The sequence below is a fragment of the Monodelphis domestica genome, chromosome 1, assembly GCF_027887165.1.
Source record: "Monodelphis domestica isolate mMonDom1 chromosome 1, mMonDom1.pri, whole genome shotgun sequence".
Lineage (NCBI taxonomy): Eukaryota > Metazoa > Chordata > Mammalia > Didelphimorphia > Didelphidae > Monodelphis > Monodelphis domestica.
The window spans coordinates 726,638,585-726,665,705 of NC_077227.1; the positions used below are offsets into that span (position 1 = coordinate 726,638,585).

The window sequence follows — 27,121 nt, forward strand, 5'->3', positions numbered from 1 at the left end:
AACATTACCTTAATGGCAGTTAGGTAGCACAGGATAGATAGTCAGGTCTGGAGATGGGAGGACCTGGGTTCAGATTTGGCTTCAGATACTTCCTAGCTGTGGGGCCCTGGATAAGTCATTTAACCCTCATTTCCTAGCCCTGGCCACTCTGCCTTGGAATCGATACTTAATATTGATTCTAAGATGGAAGATAAGGGTTTAAAAAAGAATATATTACCTTGACAGAATTCTGAAGAACTGTGACAGGAAATGTGGTGCTCGGCATGGAACTCAAAAAAAGTCGAAAACTATCCTGAACTGAAACATCTGAAAAAAAACAAAACAAAAAATTAAGTGCTTAGAAATCTTCTTTATAAAGGCTACCAGTTACCAAGGCCAAGGACTGTGTCTTCTCTATATAGAAAGGACAGGGAAAAAACTGTTGACATCCAAAACAAGTCATTAGGAAGACAGAATCTTTTTGTTCATGATAAGCCCAAGATACTGAGCCCAGGTGATCTACGTACTCAATTACAGAAAGAATGGGAAGATGTGATTATTGATTTTTTACATGATCAATGATTTTTGAGTCCATAAGGAAGGGAAAAGCTACCATAGGACAGAAGAAGGGCAAATAATTCCCCTTGCAAAAAAGGAAAGAGAATGGAATCTGGAAGCTATAGGCCAGTGAACTTGACTTCTAGAATGTATAATTAGGGGTTTAGTTAATGAACATTTGGAATGATTGTAAAGAGTCAGACTGGTTTCATCAAGAAGTGGTCATTTATGCTAGACTAACCTCTTCCTTTCTTGCCAGAGATAGATCAGGGGAAGGTAATAAGTTACTTATGACCTGATAATGTAGCATTGGAGAATCTATTTTACTGAGATTTTAGTCAAATATTTAACAGAGCATCTCATACCATTCATATGAAAACAACATAAAGATGTGTATTACATGATAATATATTTAGGTGGGTTTGCAAATGGTTGGATGATTAAACCCAAAAGAGTAATTGTCGACCTTTGATTTCATCTTGAAAGGCTCCACTACAATATTTCATGGCTCTGTCCTTGGTCCTGAAATATTTAATAGCTTTGTAAGTGACCTAGATAAAGCCATCAAGTCATTTTCTTGGAAATTTTTCTGATTATACAATGTTAGGAAAGACAAATTTCACTGGATCAAAAAAATTTGGATAGGAAAGCTCCTTACATGTTGCTCGGATTATAATTAGTACTTAGGAATCGGGATTCATATATGAAATTCTCTAGTGAAAAAAATTCCCCTACCAGTTCAGGTTGACTCTTTCTCTGTGATTTATAGTCTTAGAGGGCTGTCCAGAGCACTAAGAGATTAAGTGACTTAGCTAAGGTCACAAAGAATTGGTCCTTGCAGATGGCAAAGAAGAAATAATGTTGCACTTGGCATTTTTAGGTATGAGTCTGTCGGGAAACAATTTTATTTAATTTAACAAAATTCTAAATCCAAGCACTTTCTAACTTAAGAGAGATATCCAATACCAGTATGATCCCCCATGTCCTTGGACGTATTTCTTTGCTGACACAATTTATAGTAACATTTGTACAGCAACTCAAACAAGGAAAAATCATAACATATTCAAATATATTTTGGGGCTATCATTCTAGGACAATAGCCTCTGGTCATTTCTTTCCTTGACTCCTCCCCTCTCAGGGGCATCCTTGATCAATCTTGAAATCCTTTTCAAATAATGGAGGGGGGCATTTCTCTTGTCTGGATCACAATTCAATCTCTTCAGGGAATGAGGAAGAAGACAAAAAGACAAGCAGAGAGATTCTTTGGCCATCATCTTTAATCCACTTCCCTCAGAAAGACATTCTCTGTTCATCTGTGAACTTTCCAGCAGGGAGAAAAAAATCTGGAAAGGACTTTAGGCTAGAGAAATATTTATTTCTTAATATTTCTATAGAAACCAAAAAAGGGGCTCTTGAATAGGTTGCCAGAAGATTACTATTTATAGTTGCTAATATAATAAAGGATTTATTTTAAGGGAAAAATTCTAACTTTTCAGGAGCATGTCTCATAATAGAAGATTCAATTATTTCCACTCATGACAAGTCTAGTTATTTGTGCCAGGCATCATTATTCACTGGGTGTAGCCATCTACATTTTATTCCTAGAGATGTGGAGGAAGGAAATAGCTTCTAATGTGTTAGCCCTGCAAATCTTCACTTATAATGACAAACATCATACTACCCTTGCACAACCCCAATATATAAAATAATGGCAAATGCCATGCTGAGAAATGAGTTCCATTGCATTTTAGGACTCAGAGGGAATGTAGGGACATTTCATGCTTATGGTAGAAATAGAATAAATAGTTATTGAAATAAAGTGCCTGCCTACTCTTGCTGATGTTGACTGGAATTTTCCTGCATCCCACCTGGGGTTGAAACAATTCCTAGTTTTAGGAATTATTCCCTAGCCACTTTTCAGCAGAACTGGGACCAGCCACTGTAAGGTAGGCGAGTGCTGCTTGTGGCGTGGCATGCAACGGGGGACATAATCAGAGATGCTTTTAGTATTTCTTTAACAAGTGCACTTTCTGTTATCCAGGAAATGGATGATGGGGAAAGGAGTGATGGTTAACAGACCAATAGCCAGAGTGCTGCACTGGAGTCCAAGAAATGTTACAAGACTTAAAGGAAGGTGGCATCATATTGGACATATTCTCTCTGAAGTATTTGTGTGAGGACAAGGACAAGAGATGTTCAGAATGATTAAGCTGTGGATGGGCTGGTGTCTGCCCCACTGGAGGGAGCATCCATGTCAATGAGATCAGAGCATTATGGGTGTAGTGTCATGAGATTATGGCATCTCAGCTCCAGGCTAAATGGGACTTTAGAAGCTAGTTGGTCCAATTTTTTCATTTTACAAATAGAAAATGGCAGCTTAGAGAGTACAAGTAGTTTTATTATTATTTTATTATATTATTTATTATATATAATATAGTAAATAATATAAATATAATATTATTTATTATTATTATTTTATTATAAGAAATTAGCAGCAGGATTAGAATCCTCAAATACCAACTCCTTCCTGATGTGCTACATCTCTTGTAACATATTGGCATTTATTTTGTGAAAGGCCAAGTTCTTTGTGGTCTAGTCAATAAATTGAGTATCTATGTGCCAGGCACTGTGGATACAAGAACAAAGAATGAAACCATCCCTGAATGGTCAAAGCCATTTCTGGACAGTGACAAGCAAAGGAGTGACTGAAACTTTGCCTCAGGGGTCCTGTTCTGGTTCTGCACCCCAACTTCTGGGAGCACAGGACATGCTTTATGTCCAGCAAAGTTTGGTGTCATTCAACATTTGCTGCAAGCAAATTGTAGGACTTTTTATACTTTCTGACTCACTGCCATAAAAATGAATTTTGGAGTTGGGGAGGCAGCTAGTTGGCTCAATGGATTGAGAACTTTGAAAGGAGCTGGATTCAAATGTGGCCTCAGACACTTCCTAGCTATGTGACCTTGGGCAAGTCACCTAAACTTTGTTGTCTATTCCTTACTGCTTTTTTGCCTTTGAACCAATATACAATATTGATTCTAAGATCCAAGGTAAAGGTTTAAAAATGAATTTAGGAGAGGCACTAGATCTCTGATTTCAGCAATATAGGGAGCTTCCAGGTGAGGAAACTTCCTCTACCCATTCAGGTTGACATCTTCCCTGAAAGTCCTTCCCTACAGTTTTAGAGTTACCTAGAGCACCACCACATTAAAAGACTTGAGGTTCCAAAGCCACTATCTTACAGAGGTGGGGCTTAAGCCTCAGTTTTCCTAGCTATTCCTCAAGAAAAATGAATTTCTTAAAATATGATTGGGTGCCACTGAATAATATCCAGTGTGATGTAGTAAAAAGAGATGACCTGGGCTTAAGGTCTAACTCTGGTAAAATAATAGATGACTCTAATTATCTCTTTAAATTTAAGAATTTTTAAATCTCTCTCTGCTTTGGAGAGAGCTCCTTACTTCAAGTCTAGAGCTTTTTGTTTGGATAGGATCAAATCCCAAGTAGGTCATTGGGAGCATTTTCCTGGACTGAAGAAGCAGATCTTAAAAGTACTCTATAATACCTCATTAGTGGCCAAGGTGCTCTCAGGATCTGGCCTTATAAGAGGCAGAACCATGAAAACTGAGACAACCTTCTGCCTTGAGCTCTGTGAGAACAGATAGAGGACTCTGAGGCCAGAACAAATTCTAGCACACTAGCCCAGAGTCTTTTGTTGGGAGCTGGTCATTGATATCACCTGGCTGAGATAAAGGGGGATGCTGCCCCTTCTTGTTGGTAGATCTTGGCACATTTTATAGGTCAGCAAAAACTATTAGAAATCAAAAGAATTAAAAAAAAATAGCTACAACCCTCTGTATGTGAAGAAAAAAATCTATTCAAATGTTTTTCATTGTTAGTATTATGCGAATGGGGATTTTGTTCTGAATTTATATGGAAAGGAGCAACAAATAATTAACATACTTGGTTCTGTAAAACTTTTAATAAGCTCTTCCATAGGCAACATCCACGATACTGCAAGGTGACAATTTTGAAGAAATACCCAATTTCCTGTTTTCAAAGCATCCTTAATCATCTTTTCAGCAATAGGTCCTTGGCCTTGTCCCAGTGAAATTGATTGCACTCTGAAATAAACAGAAGAGCTCTTCGAATCAATTTTTAATTGCAAAGAATAATGGTATAATAATATATTAGTATATTGTAAATTATTATGTAATAAACAATGTTATTAATAAATGTATAATAATTACATGTTATTACTCTATATATTAATATCTAATATTATACATTATTACTATATTGTTTAATATAATATTAATATTATATAATAAATAAAATAGTAATAGTAATAAAATAATAATAGTAAAATGCTAAGATCTTAGGTAGACTATATACCTTCATAAATATTGTTTTGAATGTCAGGTAGAAACCTCTCCATTAATAGAAATAGAAGTGTGGTGAATTTCTATTAGGATAGAAATAGGGAGAGGAAACTAGGGAATGTATAGAAACCCATTTTTTTTCCTTTGGTAGTAAAATAATTTGGAGGTACTTATGGCTCATTACAATTTGATAATGATTTCTTAAAAAGTTTAGTAAGGTCCATTTGATCATTTCAAATACCATGAAATTAGAAGTTATGGTCATTGTTTCTTATCATCTAGTGTTATTTTGATAGAGATTTCATTTGCATAAGAACTTCTGGGTGAGGAAGCTCCCTTCACTAGGGCAGATGGACATCTTCTCTTCAACTTATCCTAGAAAACTGCCTGGAGCACCAAGAAGGTAAATGACTTGCCCAGGGTCATAGTCACTATGTGTCAGAATTAGGACTTGAATTCAGGGCTTCTTGGCTCTGATGCTATTTCTTTTACTATTCCTTACCCTTACTACTCCTTTTAGGATCATAGAGTGTAGGGATTTTCCTCCCTCAATTTTACAAATTTACAAATGAGAAAACTGAGGAATAAAGCATGCAAGTGACTTTTCCAGTCAAAGTGAATGACTGAGGCAGGATTTGAACTCAGGTCTTCCTGACACCAGACTCAGTAATCTGATCTATGCATTGGGCTAACTAGTTCATACTTTAACAGGACAAATAAATTTTCATATATATATTTTGAAAGACATTCATTTTAATCTAGTGTTTAAAAAACCCCCACCTCTTTTAGCCCATTCTCTTCTTATGATTAGGAGAAAAAATTTCCCAATGGCACATAGCTCTGATTTTATTAGGAAAAATGATTTAAAAATGCATTTTACAGGAAACTTAACTAGAATTCATTTCTTGCATTTATTTAGGGATTTCATAGCATAAGACTTTCTGTCTTTCTGTCTTTCCCCTTTGTCCTTTCTCTCCTTTCTTCTGTTGCTCTCTCTCTCTCTCTCTGAGTCTTTTTCTCTTTGCATTTCTCTCAAGCACACACATATAGAGGAAAGCTGAACCAGTAGGCATTTAGAATTTTAATTTATATTAAATGCAATGAAAATCACTAGATGATATAATATCAAGCTAAGCTTACAGTCAGGAAGACTCGAGTTCAAATTTTGCCTTATAAACTTAGTAACTGTGCAAATTGCTGAGGCTCAGTTTCCTCATCTGTAAAATGGATAGCACCTACCCCCACAGAGTTGTTGCATTTGTAGAGCATCTTTCACACTTTAAAGTGCGGTGTGAAAGTTAGCAAGCTCCATTAGTCACCTCCTCCTTTTCCTAGCACTCTTACCTTTCTGAGTATCCACTTTCTCTTGCAAATCTCTGAAAGGCTCCCATTGGATCAGAGCCTGTGCTCAAGATGAATACCAAAGGAGTAGAGTTGGACATATCTTGATAGAGAGTAGCGAGGTCAACTGGTGGGTTTTCTATAAATTGTTTCCCCAGATTTTCTATCACAAATTCTGTAATAGCAAAAACCACCTGGAAAATTGAAAAGGCAGATTTTGAATGAGATCAATTGCCAGAAGTTTTCTAATTTGACATTTAAATGTTCTCTCTAGCATCTCAAAGCATTTCATTCCTTGAGGGAGAGGGTGGTCAAGTGTCATTTGCTACTTGGCCAAGAAGGAGGAGGATGGAGAATAAGCCAACAGATGTGGCAACTAAAGAAAGCACTGGTCACTCTGGAAACGGAAAGACAAAAGAAATTGTCCAGATAATGATGGAATAGCACCCTTCTAAGCTTGTAGGGTAATTTGTCTGATTAACGACACTGATAACAAATCCTTAGGTATGTCCCCAACTTGCTGCTTGCAAGCTCTGTTTCCTTCCTTCTAAAACCCTTATTGAGGGTAGCTCAGTGGCTTCAGAGCCAGGCTTAGAAATGGGAAGTCCTGGACTCAAATCTGGCCTCAGACACTTCCCTGGACAAGTCACTTAATCCCCATTGCCTAGCCCTTACCAGTCTTCTGCCTTGGAACCAATACACAGTATTGATTCTAAGATGGAGGGTGTTTAAAAAAAACACTTATAGAGAAATGTTGTTTACTGAGTTGATTTCCAACCACATATGACATTCCCACCACCATGCATGCCTTTCTTTACACTGGCTTCCTACTATGCATACTTGCCATAAATGCTCATCTTACTTTCCCCTTTTAGCATCTCTGCTCTCCTTAAATGTCTAGTTTAAGCACCCCCTTCTCCATGAAGTCCTTTTTGATTGGCCATTTGCCCCTCCCTCCAATTACTGGTGCCTTCTCTGCATCTCTACCTGTCCAAGCATCCTCTCTCTTTCTCTGCTGGAGCCCAACCTTCTATGTACGCATTTCCCGTGTCTCTATGATCAGTCTCTTAAGGGCAGACACTGTTTTGTGTTCCTCCTTGTATTTCTGGTGCCTAACACATAGTAGACCCCTAATAAATGCTTGTTGATTTCCTGATGGACTGTTTCAAACTGGAGTCACAAGACATGTCCTGGTCCTCCTCTTTCAGGACTAGGCAGGTGATATCTTCAGGCTCTAGAGTATCCTGAGAGGTTGAAGGTATCTTTTTCCTCTGCCACTGGCTCAAGTGCCCCTCTAACTATTCTCCCATTTTGGGGAGGCCAGCAGTGACTAGCACTCCAGTTCCATTTACTCACTTAACATTAATCAGTTTTTACAAGGGGATATTTATTTCGCAGATACATTAAGAGGAAATGGAGAAACATTTGCCCAAATATTTTTGGGCAAAATCCACCCTTTATCACCTTTGTCTATTGGGGGTGATATGGATGTCATAACTTTGCTCACTTCTAAATAGCACTAGTCCTGCTGGAGTCACTTCCAGATAAACACTTCCATAGACTGGAGTCCTTTATTGTTGTTTCTTGGAGCATTGAAATTATTCTGGTTACAAAACTCAGCTTGGATTCCGACTCTTAGATTTCCATAATATCATTCCTTGACTTTTGAAACTCCCAAGGTTAGAGAGTCTACTCTGCACAGATGGAAAGGAGTAAACGAAAGGGCCAAAGAGGCTCCACTTCTTGGGGACCATATTGCTTCACAGAGGAAGGCCAAGGAAGAATATTAGCTCAAAGCAAATTCATCTCATGCAATAGCATAGTGAAAAAATAGCACAGTCTCCCAAAGTACATAAGCCCCCAGTGGGAAAGGCTTATATACTAAGCTAACATGAGTGGAGGGACATACACATTAGGAATCTGTGGCACATAAATGAGAGGAACACTTATATAGGTAGTTGAGTGGGAGAGTAATGAATAAGCCTGTAGTCACAGAAATCTAAATTTGAATCCTAACATCAGACACTTAGTAGTTGTGTGACTCAGGGCAAGTCACTGCCTGCCTCAGTTTCCTCATTTACAAAGTAGGGGTAATCATAGCACTTTCTTCACAAAATTATTATGGGCATCAAATGGGAGAGTCCATGTAAAGTGCTCTGTTAAATGCTAGCTCCAATGATTACATATAGTGAGGCACACTCTTGGTCTCCAAACTTTGTTTCAAACTTCTAAGGCTGCTAGATCCACTACATCTTCTTGTATTGCAATGTTGTTCCCATTCAATGGGGCATGCTTTGTCTTCTAGCAGTATTCTGCTGGACTTGTTCTTCTAGATTCCTGGTAGGTGTTGTTGCACTGAGCATTTATTTATTTACTTATGGGGCTCTTCTCTTTTACTAGCTTCTGGAATTCAAGATTGAGTGCTCTTTCATCCTCATTTAAATCTGAGGTGCTCTTTCATCCTCATTAGGGGAAGAAGAGGCTCTATCATTCTTGTAGCTGAAAGCACAGAGATTTCAGTTTTGATTTTTTTTAAATTCATTCTGATCTTCACATATATTTCATCATGAGATTGAGAGAAAAAATCCACAGCTGCCTTTTCACCATAAGGGGTGGCACTTGTTAGCTCCCAGAGTCTTGGCTATATATGACTTTTCTCTTCAGGAGAATGTTTGCTTCCATGGACAAACTCTTCTGAAACACCCAAAGGAGATCCAGGTAAGTAGGGTCTACAAGCATTTGTTATTGATTCTGGTTAAGAAGAGAACCAATGGCATCACAGGTGATGACTCAGTTTGTCCATGAATTAGATCTAAGTGAGGCAGAGTTACACAGTCATCAGCTTCATTCTCTCTTCCATACTATTCAATGAAATAGTCTTCTTACCCAGGGTCAAGATAAAAGTCAGGGTGACTGGTGATGTTTCGGGATGGAGTGGATGACTTTATCCTCTTCAATGATCTGATAAAGCTTGAAGAGCTTCACAGTGCTTCCTTGAGCCATCTTTATGGCTGTTGGAACAAATTATTCTTCTGGGGAGGTCTTCACATACTTGGAGTAGGCATCCCCTTGCCTCACCAATGAGTTTGAGGACTGTCAGTTACTCTCAACTTGGTTTAACTGATGCTGAGACAGCTTGAGTATGACTGTTGTACATGCTATACCTTTTTGGAGCCACAGATCAGAGCTGGGTGAAAGATGGATAAGCAGGGCTGCAAATGGCTCAGTTTCAGTCCTCCCTAAGCTCTCCACACACTCCCTACAGTCTTTTAACATATCTTTGCACCAACTTTTCCTTGAATACCAGGAACAAGCCTCTGTCTCACTTAGGGTTAGAAAGATGCTTTTTCCTTTCACTTCTATATTCTCATCACTATACTTTCAAAATAATTTGGGGGGATTTTTAAATTAAACTACCAAGAGCAGGCTCCCATCAATTTTCTCCCTGACTCTCTGATCCTTTAAATGTCCTATCCAAATGAAAATGAGAGGCAGGTGAAAATGAAAAACTTCAGGTGGAGCTAAGGCAAGTCCACCTTAAATCTTGTTTTCAAATTTTTAGTTTTCATAATGTATATGTAACTGGCAATAACTGGGGTGGCTAGGTGGTGCATTAGATAGAGTGCAGAGCTTGGAGTCAAGAAGACTGAACTTCGTGAGTTCAAATCTGACCTCAGACACTTCCTAGATGTGTCACTCTGGCCAAGTCACTTGCCCTGTTTGCCTCAGTTTCTACATATGTAAAATGAGCTAGAGAAGGAAATGGTAGACCATTCCAGGATCTCTGCCAAGAAACTCCCCAAAAGAAAGTCAATAAGAGTTGGACATAACTCCAAAAAAGATTCAACAATAGTAACAGGCAACACGTCTCCCAGACTCTGAGCTACTCTTGTCCTGATAATTGCCTTCACAAGGTTCTTCTTCTCCTCATTGCTCCTGAATTCCATAATTTCCCTACAGTCCTTTCTATTCTGAGACATTATGTCAAAACTTTTTGTCATTTGCCATGTGTGTTACTTAAACCTATGAGGGGGAGAGAGTGTTTTAAATGAGGAGGTTAGTCTAGATAAGTATGTGCCAAATCCAAATAGAAATGGATCCCTGTGGGTCACATATTTATTTGTTGCTATGATATGGTTTGGTCTTCACAATCATGTCCAACTCTCCATTACACCATTTGGGGTTTTCTTGGCAGAGACACTGGAGTGGTTTGACATTTCCTTCTCCAGATCATTTTACAGAAAAGGAAACTAAGGCAAACAGAGATAAGTGACTTGCCTAAGCTAGTAAGTATCTGAGGATGGATTTGAACTCAGGTCTTCCTGAGTCCAGGTCATATCTCTACCCACTGTACCACACCTTGCTGTCCACATATTGATTTAGGAACTCAGAAATTAACATTATCTATGCTATATTGTACTTTAATTTATTGTTAAACATCTCCTAGTTACACTTTAATCTGGTTCAGGCAGTATTGGGTAATTTTGCCAGCAGCAATTGGCTCCAAGGGGCAAGTATGACACTTGTAGATGATTTCTAAGGTAAGTTACAACTCTAAATCTTTGATTCTCTGATATGTTTCTGGATCTCTGATCTGGAAAAGACTTCAAGTCTTTTCCAACTATTTTGATTTGCCTACATTATCCTCTTGATTACAGACAAATTGTACTATGCACTTATACACCTCTGCTGCTACCTTGGAGAGCTCTCAGTCACTGCACATTGGCATTCTTGCCCCTGGGACAGTCCTTATGAACAATCTTGAAATCACTCATATAAATAATCTGACCATTCAGACCTGTGGAGTGCTGATTCTGTTGCTACATGGAATTCAGAATTAGGTGCAGCTGACCCATGGTTACTATTGAAACCACACACTAGACTAAACTAATCTGTGAATCAGAAGTTGTATGAAAGGGGATGATAAAAATATTCCCTTAGTTTCTAAAAAGAGAAACAAAATTCTACCTTTTCTTCTTTAAAGGCTTTAATAAGAATTAATCTTTGAAACATGGTTAATTTTTCATTCCAGTGGTCTTGGGACTTTGGAGGCTCTTCTTGTGTTTCAGCTGCTTCAAGATAGTCCTCCAAGCACAATGGGTTAATATAGGTTTCAAAGTTTCCTGAAAATACAATTCAAAGAAGGATTAAAATGAGTTTTCAATGGATAAACTATTACAGTTCAATTAATCATTTACTAAGTTCCTACTAAGTGCTAATTACTTTGGGAGATGTAGAGATTAATAAACATTCTTCTTTCTATCATGGGTCATATACTTTAGGAAGGGGGATATGAGACATGGGAATAAAGGAAATTAAAAAGAAAGCATGGTATATACATAGATATCAAGGGAGTGTGATTTCTGGCAATATAGTGGCTGGTCTGGGTAGGATAGTTGTACTCTGTCAAGCAATCTTGCTTTACTGGTTGAATAAAAGAATTCTTCATTCTTTATTGATTTCTTTGACTTTCCCTAGTCTTCAACTAGCACCATGACCTCAGTTCCACATTAACCTAATGTCATCCTCTGTTTATTCTTATATTCATTCACCAGGCACAGAAAAAGACTGTATTCATCAAAAGCTTGTAACAAGAAGCTCCCCAAAGCCAAATGATCTGCATGGTATTTTATGAATTCTGCCACTGGCTGATGGAATACCCAGTCCTGTTGAGGATGGTAGGAAATGACTGATGTATGAATTAGATAAAGCATTTATTATGTGCCAGGAACTGTTCTAATTCCTGAAGATATCAATTAGAAATATGCTATACAGTCCTTGCCCTCAAGGAGCTGATATGCTAAAGAGAGAAGTCAACATATAAAGGAAAGATGTAAGGAGGGAGGAGGGTTTACACATAGAGTTTCATCTTTGGAGATGTTCAGAAAGTGCTATGACCAAGATAAGACCAATACTGATGATTCCAGGGGGTTGAGTCAGATTTTCTGGTGGGGAGAGGGTGAAAGTGATAGACCAAGAGGGGGTGCCATGGTAAAAGATATCCAGGAGTTATTGTGGAGATTTGGAACAAGGCAGGATATGGCTAAAGCTGGGTAGTTCTAAGGGCAAAATCCTATTGTTATCTCTTTTGTCATTTGGCTTAGGGGGAAGAAGATCATAAACTTAAGGACTTTTAGCAGGTCCATTACAAAGATAAGCTATGAATCTGGGCCTCTATCAGATACAGTTAGAAAGATGCTTGATGTTAGGTCCATTCTTTCAGAAAAGTCTATGTGGATTTTTTAAGCCCTTACCTTCTGTCTTGGAATCAATGCTGTATATTGGTTCCAAGGTAGAAGGGTGGCAAGGGCTAGGCAATGGGGGTTAAATGACTTGCCAAGGGTCACATATCTGAAGCCATATTTGAACCCAGGACTTCCCATCTCTAGGTCTGGCTCTTAATTCACCGAGTCTCTTATCTGCTCCCAACTTCCATGTTTTTTTTGTTTGTTTGTTTTTGCAGAGCTGAGAGCAATTTCAAATCATTCAAGTAAGATACAGTGCAAGCACTGAAGTTGTAGTCAATCATAGTATCTGACTAAAATCTTGGATCTGCCACTTCCATGTGTTCTTTGTGAAAGAGAATTCTTTACTCTATTGTCTATCCTGAGTTAACATTAACTTTAGTACCTCACTAGATTATGAAGACAGGATTAACTCTCCTTTGTCTACCTTTGGATTGAATCAAAACAAGTTTGAACCAGGTGGAGGAGCTCGAAAACCACTTAGTGAATTCACACTCTACTTAGTGCTATGTGAGAAGCCAACAAGATACTTGGAAGAGCTCCACCCCTTTTTAAATTCAATCAGTCAGAAACTTGTGAATTCTTGTAAGAATTCACACCCTTAGAAACTGTTCAATCAGGAAACTGTGAACCTCCAGGCAGTGCTAGAAAACTTAGAAGCTGTGATTGGCCCCTATGAAGATGGGAGGAGACAAGAAATCACCATAAAAGCAAGCCCAAACTCCCTCAGAGCAGATTATCTTTGAGAGAATAGTCTGAAGAGATTGTCTTCTGGAGATAGTCTTATGACTGGGGAGAGTGTTAGAGGGAGCTTGCTGGAGACTGTGGCTTGGATCATGGGTTTGCAGCTTGGTTTCAACCTAGACTCTGACTCTTGGACTACTTTGTTGGGTGAGTAAAAAGCTAACTATTTTCCTAGTTTCTTAAGAGACTAGCTTCTATCTTGGAGGAGGTCATGTGGTGACTCACAAACATTTAGGTTGCTATCCCCCTCACATTTCTCTTCTTTATTATTTCTTCTCTATTTGTAAATATTTGCAAATAAATTTCTGACTCAAGATATAATAAATATTGGCGACCACATAAAATTATTGTCCAAACATTAAATTTAACCCTTACATTTCTGGAAGACCATGAAGTTTGTGACAGTAATCTCAAATTTCCCTCACTTTTCTTAAAATTCACTTTACTATTTGCTTTTCAAAATCACTTCGAATCCTTTGTTAATATTAAGGGTGTGCCTGCATTCTGCTATAAAGTCCTTGAAAAGACCACACTCTGACTCTAACCCCTAGCCCATAGCGCCATCTACTGTTAAAAAGCAGAAATTACAATGACTTTACTAAGTAAGTTAATACCAGTTAATGTGCATTTTTACCAACATAACCCAAGTTGGAAACATGTTAGCTTTTCTTGGTTTAAAATGGCTTATATGTTTAGAGGACATCTCACAGTATATCTATATAGCTGGTTTGATACTCTACATATTCTACCTTAAAAAGAACCAAGAAGATTGTTTGTTTGCTCTCAGAGTTGAATTAAAAGCTCAAAATGAAAGTTTGTGGGAGATAAAAAGTTCTATAAAAAACATTGGAAGAAACTGGGAGCTGATTCAATATCCATCCCACCCTACCTTATACAATCTTATTCCTCCTACTCAACCTCCCCCACCCCCTCCTCTACCCCAGTCCCTCCTCCCATTCAACTCATCCCTCCCCCTGCCCCCACTTCTACCCCAGACCTTCCTTCCTCCCTGCCCAACTCATCCCTCCACCCACCACTTTTATCCCTTTGCTCCTCCTTCCCCTGCCTCAACCCCTTTCCCCCTGCCAAACCTATTCCCCCCCTATCCCTTCTGTCCCAGCCATCCCTCCCCCTGCCCCTACCTCATATCCCTCGGTCTCTCCCTGCCCAGAACTCCTCCCTCTCAGCTTACCTCCTCCTCCCCTGACCTACTCTATTGAAATACAAACATCAAACCTACAGATAGGAATACAAAATAATCTGGCTGAAACATGACACCCCCTGAAGTTAGTGCCCACCTTTAATAAGAATAGGGATGTAGTTTTCCTTAGGCACTATTCACTATTCACCCCCTCCCCCCAGGATATTGAAAGATTCAAACGAGACAGTCCATATTTTGAAGATGAACCAATGGTAGTAATAAAAGAAACTGGAGAATATCTTTCACACATATGACCCCTGGATGGGTGGATGTTGAAAACTTACTACAAGCCTTTTTAACAGAGAGGGGAAAAAATAAGATTATCTCTCTCATTAATCAGGCCCAAGGAAGGAAAGCAATTAATTGGTCATGTGATGACTCAAAATGGAACCCTAATAATGAACAGGATTACATAAGATTATGCCAGTCTAGAGAGGCATTATTAACATCAATGAGGGGAATATTGGTGACCACATAAAATTATTGTCCAAGCATTAAATTTAACCCTTACACCTTGGACAAGTCCCTTAACTGCAATGGACTTCAACTTCTTCATCTGCAAAATGAGAGGTTTGAAATAGATGATTCTGTCCCATCTAACTCTAACTATATGATCTTATAATTCTATGTAAGAATTAGATGGGAAAATCTCAGGACATTATTACAATCATAAATGGAGTGGCATAATCTGGATTGGTGGTGAATCTGTAATAAATCCTACCATCATCAGGCACCAAGGTTATAGTAGAATTGTTAATGACTATATAACTCCATCTATCTTTTAGACCTGTTGGACCTCTGGTATGTCCCCTTAGATATTTTGAAATATTTTTCAGTGAGTACCTAGGTGGCATAGTGGATAGAGTACCAGCCTTAGAGTCAGGAGGACTTGAGTTCAAATCTGGCCTCATATACTCACTAGTTGTGTGACTGTGGGCAAGTCACTTAACCTTGCTTGCCTCAGTTTCATCATCTGTAAAATGAGCTGGAAAAGGAAATGGCAAACCACTCCAATATCTCTGCCAAGAAAATTCCAAAGTCTGTTGGTCATGAATAATTGGGCATCACTGACTTTACCACAACAATAACTTTCCAGGTCTATTATGATAAAAAAAAATATAATGCCTATGATGGGATTTTTTTATCTGGGTCAGGACTTATGTTCTGCTGAAGCTAGTGATGATAAGATAGTGAGAATGGATGAGATCTTGCTGGCCCTTTGTTCTTTGTAGGAAAACTTCATGTGTTTTAAGTTCCAACCTAATGTCAGATTTTTGGTTTCAAGGAAATCCTTTCATGATGGTAAGTAAATCTCCTCTTAATAGAATGTAAGCTCCTTGATTGTAGAGACCATTTTTGCTTTTGGGTTGCATCTCCTATCTCCTAGTACTTAGCTTAGTGCCTGGCAACCAATAAATGACTGTATCTAAATAAATATTCATTACTAAAAGAAATAATTGCTAGGAAAAATGGAAAGAATTTTTTTATCTGCTAAAGAATATAGTAGAGAACACAATGTTCAAAAGGGAGGAAAGTCAAATAATAACTAACAGTGACTTAAAAATGAGGAAATTTCCCAGCAAAAAATATCAGTATTGTAATCAATTAATGAATAGGTGCTTGGGTGCCAGGGTTGTTATAGAGGAAGAGCCCAAGAAAGCCCTGACAATCTATTACATTACCAATTTTGATTAAAATGGGAATGGTGGGTAACTGCTTTGTAATTCCCTCAAAGATTGGGAAGGTTTCTTCTAAGTCAACACAGGCAAACCATATGACATCTAGGAGCCAGGCAACTTCAGGTTTTGGAGGGCGCTCCTATAGAGGCAAAAAGAACAATAATTTACAAAGACAAACACCAAATTCTCTTTTATCTCACTATGGTAAAACTCAACCCCTTGTCTAAGGGAAGTGGCAAACTATGCTGGTCAAGCAGGAAGAATGTCTGTTGGATTGTCTCTCAGTGCCCTCCCAAAAGAAGGCTGGCTGATGAAAGAAGTGTGGGTGGATAAACTGAGGGATACAATTTGTTATAGAGGCAAGAATTCTGGGCTTGGCTATCTGGAGTCATGGGTTCTGGTGATGATTCTGCATCTCACTAGCTATGTGGATCTCTGTTTTCTTATTAATAACATGAGGAAACTCTTCTGGTGCTATCAGGTCTCCTAAACTACTCATGAAGGTGTTCTTCTGGGCAGTCAAATTTAAGCCTATTCAATTGTGAGTTGCCTAGAACATAGAGAGGCTAAATGATTTGCCTAGGTTAAGTTAATGACACAATTTGTATTCATACCCTAGCATGTGGCACAGGTAAAGAAATGCCCCTTGATTACTCAGGGTGGCATAGCTTGCTTTTTGTATCTCTAAAAGCCTGGTAGCAGAAGGCAAAACTGGAAGAATGGGGTTGGGGGATTCTTGTTAAGTCCAAGTGGACAATTGTAGCTCTGTCCAAGGTGCTGATCTCATGCAATAGAACACCAACCTGCCCTTCGTCTCTTTTCCTATCCTCCCATTAAACTACTACCTTGGTGGCAACATGGACAGCCCAGCTCTGAAAGCATTACCTTATCTAAGCCTGCGGAACCCCGGAGGAAGAAATTCCATTCCTCTTCTGTTAATTCTTCTCTCTGGCGCATGATTTCAACACAAAGCATGAAACTGTAGATGAGTTTGTGCTGCTCAAAGAGGCCTCGAGAAACATTGACATAAGCTGTCAAGAGGGTCTGGGAGAGAAGTATGGCCAGACGTTCTTGCAGGTCATCATTCCATTCTGAGGTTTCGATGGTTGTGTTAAATAACTGTAAGGAAGAGAGAGCCCTCTGCTGACACCCACCTCAGCTCCATTTCCAATCATAAAAGTTAGGCGAATGTTGAAAAAACCACCCACAATGACTTGACCTAGAAAGGCAGAGCAAACTGGGGAGGTTAGATGGGTGCAGCTGGGTGGCACAGGGAAGAGAGTTCTTGGCTTGGAATCAAAAAGAGTCAAGTTGCAATTCAGACGCAGACACTTGTAAGCTGGGTGAGCCTGCAACACTGAACAGGGTGAGGGACATGTTTCCTCCAGTAGAAGGTAAGCTCTTTGAGGGCAGGGACTAGTCTTTTTTTAAATGCTTCTCTTCCCAGCTCTTAACCTAGTCTTTTGCTAGTAAATGGCTACTGAGTTAAACTAAAAAGGTGGAGCAAAAAATAGCTAAAACTCTGAAAGGCACGAAAAAGGAAGACTCGTGAGTTTTGGTTTTAGAAATAAACATCCCTCTGTTTCCATGGCTTGTATGGGAAAGAGACTAATTAAAAAAAAGTTATAGGTCAAATTATAAAGTTAAAAGAAAAGTTAAAATTCCAAAGCAACACTTACACCTGTCAGAGACAATAAATGTTGGAGGAAAACACTAGTGAACTGTTGGTAGAATAGTAAACTAGTCCAACCACTCTGGAGAACAATTTGGAACTAGGACCAAATGGCTATAAAACTGTGCAAACCCTTTGATCCAGCAATACCACTATGAGGTCTATATCCCCAAAAAGATCAAAGGAAAAGGAAAAGGACAAAATATTGTGCAAAAATATAACAGTTCTGGGGTGTCCAAAAATTGGAAATTAAGGAGATACTTATTGAGTGATGGCTGAACACTTTGTGGCTTATGACTGTGATAGAGAATTATTGTGTTATGAGAAATGACAAGGGGAATTGTTTCAGAATAATATAAAGCCTGTATGAACTGATGCAAAGTGAAGGAAGAAGAACTGGGGGACTACTGTGAACAGTAACAGCAAAATTCTGTAAAACTGTGAAAGCCGACTTCCAGGTAAACATGGCTGCAATCTAGACGCGACTCGCTTCCCCTCCCCGGCACCCAACGAAATAGACTACCTCAAAAGAACATAAAAATCACCTTTGGAAGAACGGAGGGACTCTCCAGTACCCCACAGAAACGAAGGTAAGTGGGGTTTGAACATTTCCACACTATAAGGAGGAGGAAAAGCTCACACAAAAATGTGAACTGAGCCGCCCCTTCCCCCCACCCCACCACCAAACCAGAATAAGCTATCAGAGCGCTCACTGGGACAGCAAGTGAGTGAGGAGCATCTCTGTCTTGGGGGGGGGCACACCAGGGTCCTTGGGATCTAAAGACTGCAAGGAAACGACCTCTCAGGGTGGTTTCACAGGAGAATCCTGCGCTGAGCATAGGGGGCTGCGGAGCTGAACTCGGGGGCGGTTGCACTGAGCACCTGGGAGGAGCTGAGCACCTGGGCGGAGCTGATCGCCTGGGCAGTTGGGCTGAACACAGGGGCCCGTGATCTAAGAAACCTCGGAGGCTGGGAAGAACTAGTCTGAGGCAACCTAAATTCACAGAAAACCCGCCCATATCATCCAGACCCCAGACCAAAAAAAGAAAGTGGAATAAAACCACCAAAGGGATGGCTCACATGGCCCCAAATCAAGCCTCCAAGAAGAAAGGGGGGAAAATGACTATTGAAAACTTTTATGGAGGGAGTACCCAAGGAAAAGAAGAGAATGAGGATGAATTCCAAACAAAATCAGAACATACCTCCCAAAATGGAAACTATCCACAAGCTCTGGAAGATCTCAAACTGGAGCTTACCCAAAAGATGGAAACATTTTGGAAAAAAATGGGAGAAAGAGATCAGCATTCTGATAGACAAGACTTCACAACTGGAGAAGGAGCTGGAAGCATCTAATAGAAGGGCCGACAAAGGTAAAAAGCAAAACCAGTCCCTAACGACCAAAATTAAGCAACTGGAAGATAGTGAGCATGCCCAAAAGATGGAAACCTTTTGGAAAGAAAAATGGGAGAAAGAGATCAGCAGTCTTATAGACAAGACTTCACAATTGGAGAAAGAGCTAGAAGCATCTAATAGAAGGGCAGACAAAGCTGAAAAGCAAAACCAGTCCCTAATGACCAGAATTAAGCAAATGGAAGACAGCAAGATTACAAAACAGCAAGAATCAATAAAGCAAAGCCAAAAAATTAATGAATTAGAAGAAAACATAAAATATCTCACTGCAAAGGTCACAGACTTGGAAAACAGAGGAAGAAGAGACAACCTCAGAATTATTGGTCTCCCCAAAACACCAGAGATAAACAAAAACATTGATGCTATTCTACAGGAGATTATAGAAGAAAATTGCCCACATGTTCTGGAGCAAGGGGGCAAAATAGAAATAGAAAGGGTTCATAGAACACCCTCTATACTAAATCCCCAAAAGACAACCCCCAGGAATGTAATTGCCAAATTCAAGAGCTTCCAAGAAAAGGAGAAAATCCAAAAGAAGCCAAGAAGAGGAGCTTCAGATATGGGAGGGGGGCTCCCATAAGGATCATACAGGACTTAGCGGCTAACACACTAAGAGACCGCAAAGCATGGAACACGATATTTAGAAAGGCAAGAGAGCTGGGTCTCCAACCAAGAATCAACTACCCAGCAAAACAGACTATATACTTCCAGGGGAAAGTATGGGCATTCAACAAAATAGAAGATTTCCAAGCATTTGCTAAGAAAAGACCAGAACTTAGTGGAAAATTTGATATCCAATCACACAAAGCAAGAGAAACATGAAAAGGTAAATATGAAAGAAAGGGAAAAGGAGATAAATCTTATCTTTTTCTTTAAGTCAAACTCTCTTCTATAAGGACTACATTTATATCAAATTATATATATTAATATGTGGGGAAAATGTATTGTGTAACTCTCAAAAATTGTATGCATCATAAGAGTAGTTAGAAGAATCATGCATGCATAGGGAAAGATTGGGGCATCAAGAAGATTTGGTGCAAGGGGGGGCAAAGAAAGAAAAAGGGAGGGGGGTAATCGTTGATAATACTAACATTTACTTCAAGAAATAGGGGGGGGGGGATTAAATAGAATAATCTTTCCCATACAAAGATACACATGGGAAGGGGAGGGGAAGAACTCTCATATGAGAAGGAGAGGAAGAGAACATGAAGTGGAATTACTTAAACCTTACTCTTAGTGAAATAAAATCTGAGAAGGAACAACATCTAGATCCAGTGGGATCCTGAATTTTATCTTATCCAACAGGGTAAGAAAGAAAGGAAAATCAAGGAGGGGGGGAGGGAGTATAAAAAGGGAGGAAAGGAGAGGGGGGAGGGGAAGGGAACATAAAAAGGGAGGGGCTAGAAAGGGAAGCATATCAAGGGAGGGTACTAGGGGGACTGATTTAAAGTAAATCACTGGTTTAAAAGGATATAGCTAAAGAAGAAAGGTCAGAACTAGGGGAAGATATCAAAATGCCAGGGAATCCACAAGTGACAATCATAACTTTGAATGTGAATGGGATGAACTCACCCATAAAACGTAGACAAATAGCAGATTGTATTAGAACCCAAAACCCTACCATTTGTTGTCTTCAAGAAACACATATGAGGTGGGTTGATACTCACAAGGTTAGAATTGAAGGATGGAGTAAGACCTTTTGGGCCTCAGCTGATAGAAAGAAGGCAGGAGTTGCAATCATGATATCTGACAAAGCCAAAGCAAAAATAGACCTGATCAAAAGGGATAGGGAAGGTAAATATATTTTGTTAAAAGGGAGTATAGACAATGAGGAAATATCACTAATCAACATGTATGCACCAAATGGTATAGCATCCACATTTTAATGGAGAAACTAGGAGAATTGAAGTAGGAAATAGACAGTAAAACCATATTAGTGGGAGACTTGAACCAACCACTATCAAATTTAGATAAATCAAACCAAAAAATAAATAAGAAAGAGGTAAAAAAGGTGAATGAAACCTTAGAAAAATTAGAGTTAATAGACATTTGGAGAAAAATAAATAGGGACAAAAAGGAATACACCTTCTTCTCAGCACCACATGGCACATTCAAAAAATAGATCATACACTAGGTCACAGAGACATGGCACTCAAATGCAGAAAAGCATAAATAATAAATGCAACCTTTTCAGATCACAAGGCAATAAAAATATTGATTGGAAAGGGTACATGGAGAGCCAAATCAAAAATTAATTGGAAATTAAATAATATGATACCCCCAAATCAGTTAGTTAGAGAAGAAATCATAGAAACAATTAATAATTTCATTGAGGAAAATGACAATGGCAAGACATCCTTTCAAACCTTATGGGATGCAGCCAAAGCAGTACTTAGAGGAAAATTCATATCCATGAGTGCATATATTAACGAATTAGGGAGGGCAGAGATCAATGAATTGGAAATGCAAATCAAAAAACTTGAGAACAAACAAATTAACCCCCCCAGACAAAAACCAAACTAGAGATCCTAAAAATTAAGGGGGAAATTAATAAAATCGAAAGTGATAGAACTATTGAGCTAATAAACAAGACTAGAAGCTGGTACTTTGAAAAAAAAGACAAAATAGACAAAGTCCTGGTCAATCTAATTAAAAAAGGAAAGAAGAAAGGCAAATTAACAGCATCAAGGATGAAAAGGGGGACCTCACCTCCAACAAAGAGGAAATTAAGGCAATCATTAAAAATTACTTTGCCCAACTATATGGCAATAAATATACCAATCTAGGTGATATGGATGAATATTTACAAAAATATAAATTGCCTAGACTAACAGAAGAAGAAATAGATTTCTTAAATAATCCCATATCAGAAAAAGAAATCCAACAGGCCATCAAAGAACTTCCTAAGAAAAAATCCCCAGGGCCTGATGGATTCACCAGTGAATTCTATCAAACATTCAACGAACAGCTAACCCCAATACTATACAAACTATTTGACATAATAAGCAAAGAGGGAGTTCTTCCAAATTCCTTTTATGACACAAACATGGTTCTGATCTCAAAGCCAGGCAGGCCAAAAACAGAGAAAGAAAATAATAGACCAATCTCCCTAATGAATATAGATGCAAAAATCTTAAATAGGATACTAGCAAAAAGACTCCAGCAAGTGATCAGAAGAATCATTCACCATGATCAAGTAGGATTTATACTAGGGATGCAGGGCTGGTTCAATATTAGGAAAACCATCCACATAATTGACCACATCAACAAGCAAACCAACAAAAATCACATGATTATTTCAATAGACGCAGAAAAAGCCTTTGATAAAATACAAAACCCATTCCTATTAAAAACACTAGAAAGCATAGGAATAGAAGGGTCGTTCCTAAAAATAATAAACAGTATATATCTAAAACCATCAGCTAATATCATCTGCAATGGGGATAAACTAGATGCATTCCCATTAAGATCAGGAGTGAAACAAGGATGCCCATTATCACCTCTATTATTTGACATTGTACTAGAAACACTAGCAGTAGCAATTAGAGAAGAAAAAGAAGTTGAAGGCATTAAAATTGGCAATAAGGAGACCAAGTTATCACTCTTTGCAGATGACATGATGGTCTACTTAAAGAATCCTAGAGATTCAACCAAAAAGCTAATCAAAATAATCAATAACTGTAGCAAAGTTGCAGGATACAAAATAAACCCACATAAGGCATCAGCATTTCTATATATCTCCAACACAGCTCAGCAGCAAGAACTAGAAAGAGAAATCCCATTCAAAATCACCTTAGAGAAAATAAAATACTTGGGAATCTATCTCCCAAGACAAACACAGGAACTTTATGAACACAACTACAAAATACTCTCCACACAACTAAAACTAGACTTGAACAATTGGAAAAACATTAATTGCTCATGGGTAAGATGAGCTACCCAAACTCATCTATCTATCTATCTATCTATCTATCTATCTATCTATCTATCTATCTATCTATCTATATCTATTTAGTGCCATACCCATGAAACTTCCAAAAAAAATTTTTTTCCTGATCTAGAAAAAAACCATAACAAATTTCATTTGGAAGAACAAAGGATCAAGGATATCCAGGGAAATAATGAAAAAAATACAAAGGAAAGGGGCCTTGCAGTCCCAGATCTCAGACCATATTATAAAGCAGCGGTCATCAAAACAATTTGGTACTGGCTAAGAGACAGAAAGGAGGATCAGTGGAATAGACTCAGGGTAAGTGACCTCAGCAAGACAGTATATGACAAACCCAAAGATTCCAGCTTTTGGGACAAAAATCCACTATTTCATAAAAACTGCTGGGAAAATTGGAGGACAGTGTGGGAAAGATTAGGCTTAGATCAACACCTCACACCCTACACCAAGATAAATTCAAAATGGGTGAATGCCTTGAACATAAAGAAGGAAACTATAAGAAAATTAGGCGAACACAGAATAGTATACATGTGAGACCTTTGGGAAGGGAGAGGCTTTAAAACCAAGCAAGACTTAGAGTCACAAAATGCAAAATAAATAATCTGGAATACATCAAATTAAAAAGTTTCTGTACAAAATAAAACCAATGTAACTAAAATCAGAAGGGAAGCAACAAATTGGGAAACAATCTTCATAAAAACCTCTGACAAAGGTTTAATTACTCAAATTTACAAAGAACTAAATCAATTGTACAAAAAATCAAGCCATTCTCCAGTTGATAAATGGGCAAGGGACATGAACAGGCAGTTCTCAGCCAAAGAAATCAAAACTATTAATAAACACATGAAAAAGTGTTCTAAATCTATTATAATCAGAGAGATGCAAATCAAAGCAATTCTGAGGTATCACCTCACACCTAGCAGATTGGCTAACATGACAGCTATGGAAAGTAATGAATGCTGGAGGGGATGTGGCAAAGTCAGGACATTAATTCATTGCTGGTGGAGTTGTGAATTGATTCTGGAGGGCAATTTGGAACTATGCCCAAAGGGTGATAAAAGACTGTCTGCACTTTGATCCAGCCATAGCACTGCTGGGTTTGTACCCCAAAGAGATAATAAGGAAAAAGACTTGTACAAGAATATTCATAGCTGCACTCGTTGTGGTGGCCAAAAATTGGAAAATGAGGGGATGCCCTTCAATTGGGGAATGGCTGAACAAATTGTGGTATATGTTGGTGATGGAATACTATTGTGCTCAAAGGAATAATAAAGTGGAGGAATTCCATGGAGACTGGAACAATCTCCAGGAAGTGATGCAGAGTGAGAGGAGCAGAACCAGGAGAACATTGTACATTGAGACTGATACACTGTGGTACAATCGAAGGTGATGGACTTCTCCATTAGGGACAATGAAATGTCTCTGAACAATCTGCAGGGATCTAAAAAAAACTATGCACAAGCAGAGGACAAACTGTGGGAGTAAAAACACCGCTGAAAAGCAACTGCTTGACTCCAGCGGGGAAGAGGATACAACTGAGGAGAGACTCTAAATGAACACTCTAATGCAAATACCAACAACATGGAAATGGGTTCAAACCAAGAACACATGTGATACCCAGTGGAATCGTGCGTTGGCTATGGGAGAGGTTGTGGGAAGGGGATGGGGGTAGGAAAAGAAAATGATCTTTGTTTCCAATGAATAATGTTTGGAAATGACCAAATAAAATAATGTTTAAAGTTTAAAAAAAAACTGAAAGCATTGGCTACTCTAATCAATACAATGACCCAAAGACAATTCCAACGACCCATGATGAAAAAATACTACCCACCTCTAGAGAGAGAAAAGATGAACTCTGAGAGCAAACCAAAGTATGATTTTCTCATTTAATTTAATTTATTAATGTTATTTTAAAAAATCCTCTCCACTTCCCTTCATTATTACGGTAATAACATTATTTGTTCTTGTTCACTTGTGTCTGACTCTTCATGACCTCATTTGGGGTTTTCTTGGCAAAGCTACTAGAATGGTTGGCTATTTCCTTCCCCAGCTCATTTGACAGATGAGGAAACTGAGGCCAGTAGAGTTAAGTGACTTGCCCAGGGTCACACAGCTAAGTAAGTGCCTGAGGCCAGATTTGAACTCACAAAGATGAGTCTTCCTCCCTTTAGGTATGACACTCAGTTCATTGTATTACTTAGCTGCCTTTTTCTTTCTAAAAAAATTGCTAATATGGAAATATATTTTAAATGATTCTACATGTATAACTGATATATTTCTTGCCTTCTCCATGGATAGGGTAGGGATAGAAGAAAGGAGAGAATTTGGAACTCAAAACTTAAAAAGAAAAGTATTTAAAATGTATAAATAGTAAATTAAGACTACTCTCACAAAAGTTAAAGAACTTCAAGTTTATGTAAGTTATATATCACGTTTCAGAAGAGGGGCAAAGTTTTTCCAAAGCAGTTGACTAGAGAGGCCAAAGTACAAGAATGTATGGGGATGGAGGACTGCAAAATATTGTAAGTTGAAGAATGATAGGATCAAAGAATCATGAGTGTTTAGATTGGGAATGTACAAGTTAGAGCCAAATTATGGAGTAAACGTAATATAGCTCTAAAGGTTCTTGCAGGGTAATATTGGAAAGGGCAAAGAATAGAACTGAGTGTCCAACCAAGGTGGGAATTCTCTAGACAAGGTAGGTTCTGTTGCTCACTCTAATTCATACACCTGAACTTGGTTTGGCCATTAAAAGGAAGACCAAAGACTTAGAAGAGAATCTTCCCTTTAGGTCTCCTCTTTGTTCTCTGGGCTCCACAGGTCTTAACAGGCTTCAAATCATTGTGATGATGAGATCAGAGGCTGTTTACATGGAATGGACCATCTTAAGGACCTGGGTTCAAAATGTCCATCCCCAAGAAACTTCCTTCAAGCATGGACCTTTGGGTGGATCATGTGGTCTTTTGAGGAAAACTTGGAAAAAAAAGGGTTCAGAGGAGAACCAAATGAAGAGAAAACCTACCTGCTTAAAATACTTTAAGGAATACTGATACATGGGGTCTATTTCTGAGAGGCTCGCAATGACAAAATACATGACAGATCCCCGAGTTGCCACAGGCCGGTACTTCTCCCGAGCAGCATTAATCATCTTTTCAGTGGACTCTGCCTCGATGAGTCTGGTTTTAATGGCACCTGAAGTTATCTGAATAAATAAATCAATTTAATTTTATAATAATATGATAAATTCAAAATACAAAAAAAAATAATACAATAAAAGCCAATAGGAGAACAATCAGAGAGTAGAGAAAGTTGATCTTCAGTCTCTTCTCCGGCTTCTGAAGTCAGTTGAGGAATAAAGTAATTTCTTAAGCATATTCAATGGGCTAGGCTCTGTGCTAAGCACTTGACCTGTTTCTAGTCCCAAGGAAGATGCCTTTCTTACCTTGGAGTCCTGGAGGGTGTTGATAAGCTCTTCATTGTCCAGGATGTTTCCTTCGGACTGGAACAGCATTTTTAGGATTTTATCCTCAATGGCTTTGAGTTGGTTTTTGTCGGTATTGATTCTCACTATGAGCTGAACTCTTTGCTCTTCTAGTTCAGGTTTTTCAAGCCTCACAACGTCACTGGAAAAGATATTTGACCATGTTTAGTAACACCACTGTTTCAATGGCTCTTACCTGGCATCTAGGCAACATTAGTAGAATGTTTTGGCTTGGTCTTGCATGTTGAACTCAAATTCTGACCCTGCAAGCTGTAAAGGATTAGCTTTGCAAAAAGCAAGAAGCAAAGAGAACCCACAGGGCAATGACATGGCCAACAGTCTACTCGGAACTCCCAGGGGCTGGGACTGGAGACTGAGGGAGTTGCTGACAGTTGGTGAACTCCACAGGAAGGAGAAGCTGTTTCTCCCTTGCTGTCAGGATAAACCAGAGGATAACTGTCTGGGATTTCTGGGGTGGAC

The 27,121-nt window shown here is 38.7% G+C and overlaps 1 protein-coding gene across 2 annotated transcripts in view; it reads right to left on the reverse strand.

Annotated features, from left to right (window-relative positions):
* Positions 1–27,121, reverse strand: part of DNAH6 (dynein axonemal heavy chain 6) — a 224,010-nt gene that overhangs the window by 42,705 nt on the left and 154,184 nt on the right. For both annotated transcript variants that reach the window (XM_001380022.5, XM_016428162.2), the window contains exons 59-66: positions 26,603–26,783; positions 26,183–26,362; positions 17,015–17,248; positions 16,133–16,268; positions 11,229–11,383; positions 6,264–6,454; positions 4,501–4,661; positions 218–306 (exon numbers count right to left, since the gene is read on the reverse strand). In XM_001380022.5, coding sequence (XP_001380059.3) covers positions 218–306; positions 4,501–4,661; positions 6,264–6,454; positions 11,229–11,383; positions 16,133–16,268; positions 17,015–17,248; positions 26,183–26,362; positions 26,603–26,783 — 1,327 coding nt within the window. The remainder of the gene's footprint in view (positions 1–217; positions 307–4,500; positions 4,662–6,263; positions 6,455–11,228; positions 11,384–16,132; positions 16,269–17,014; positions 17,249–26,182; positions 26,363–26,602; positions 26,784–27,121) is intronic.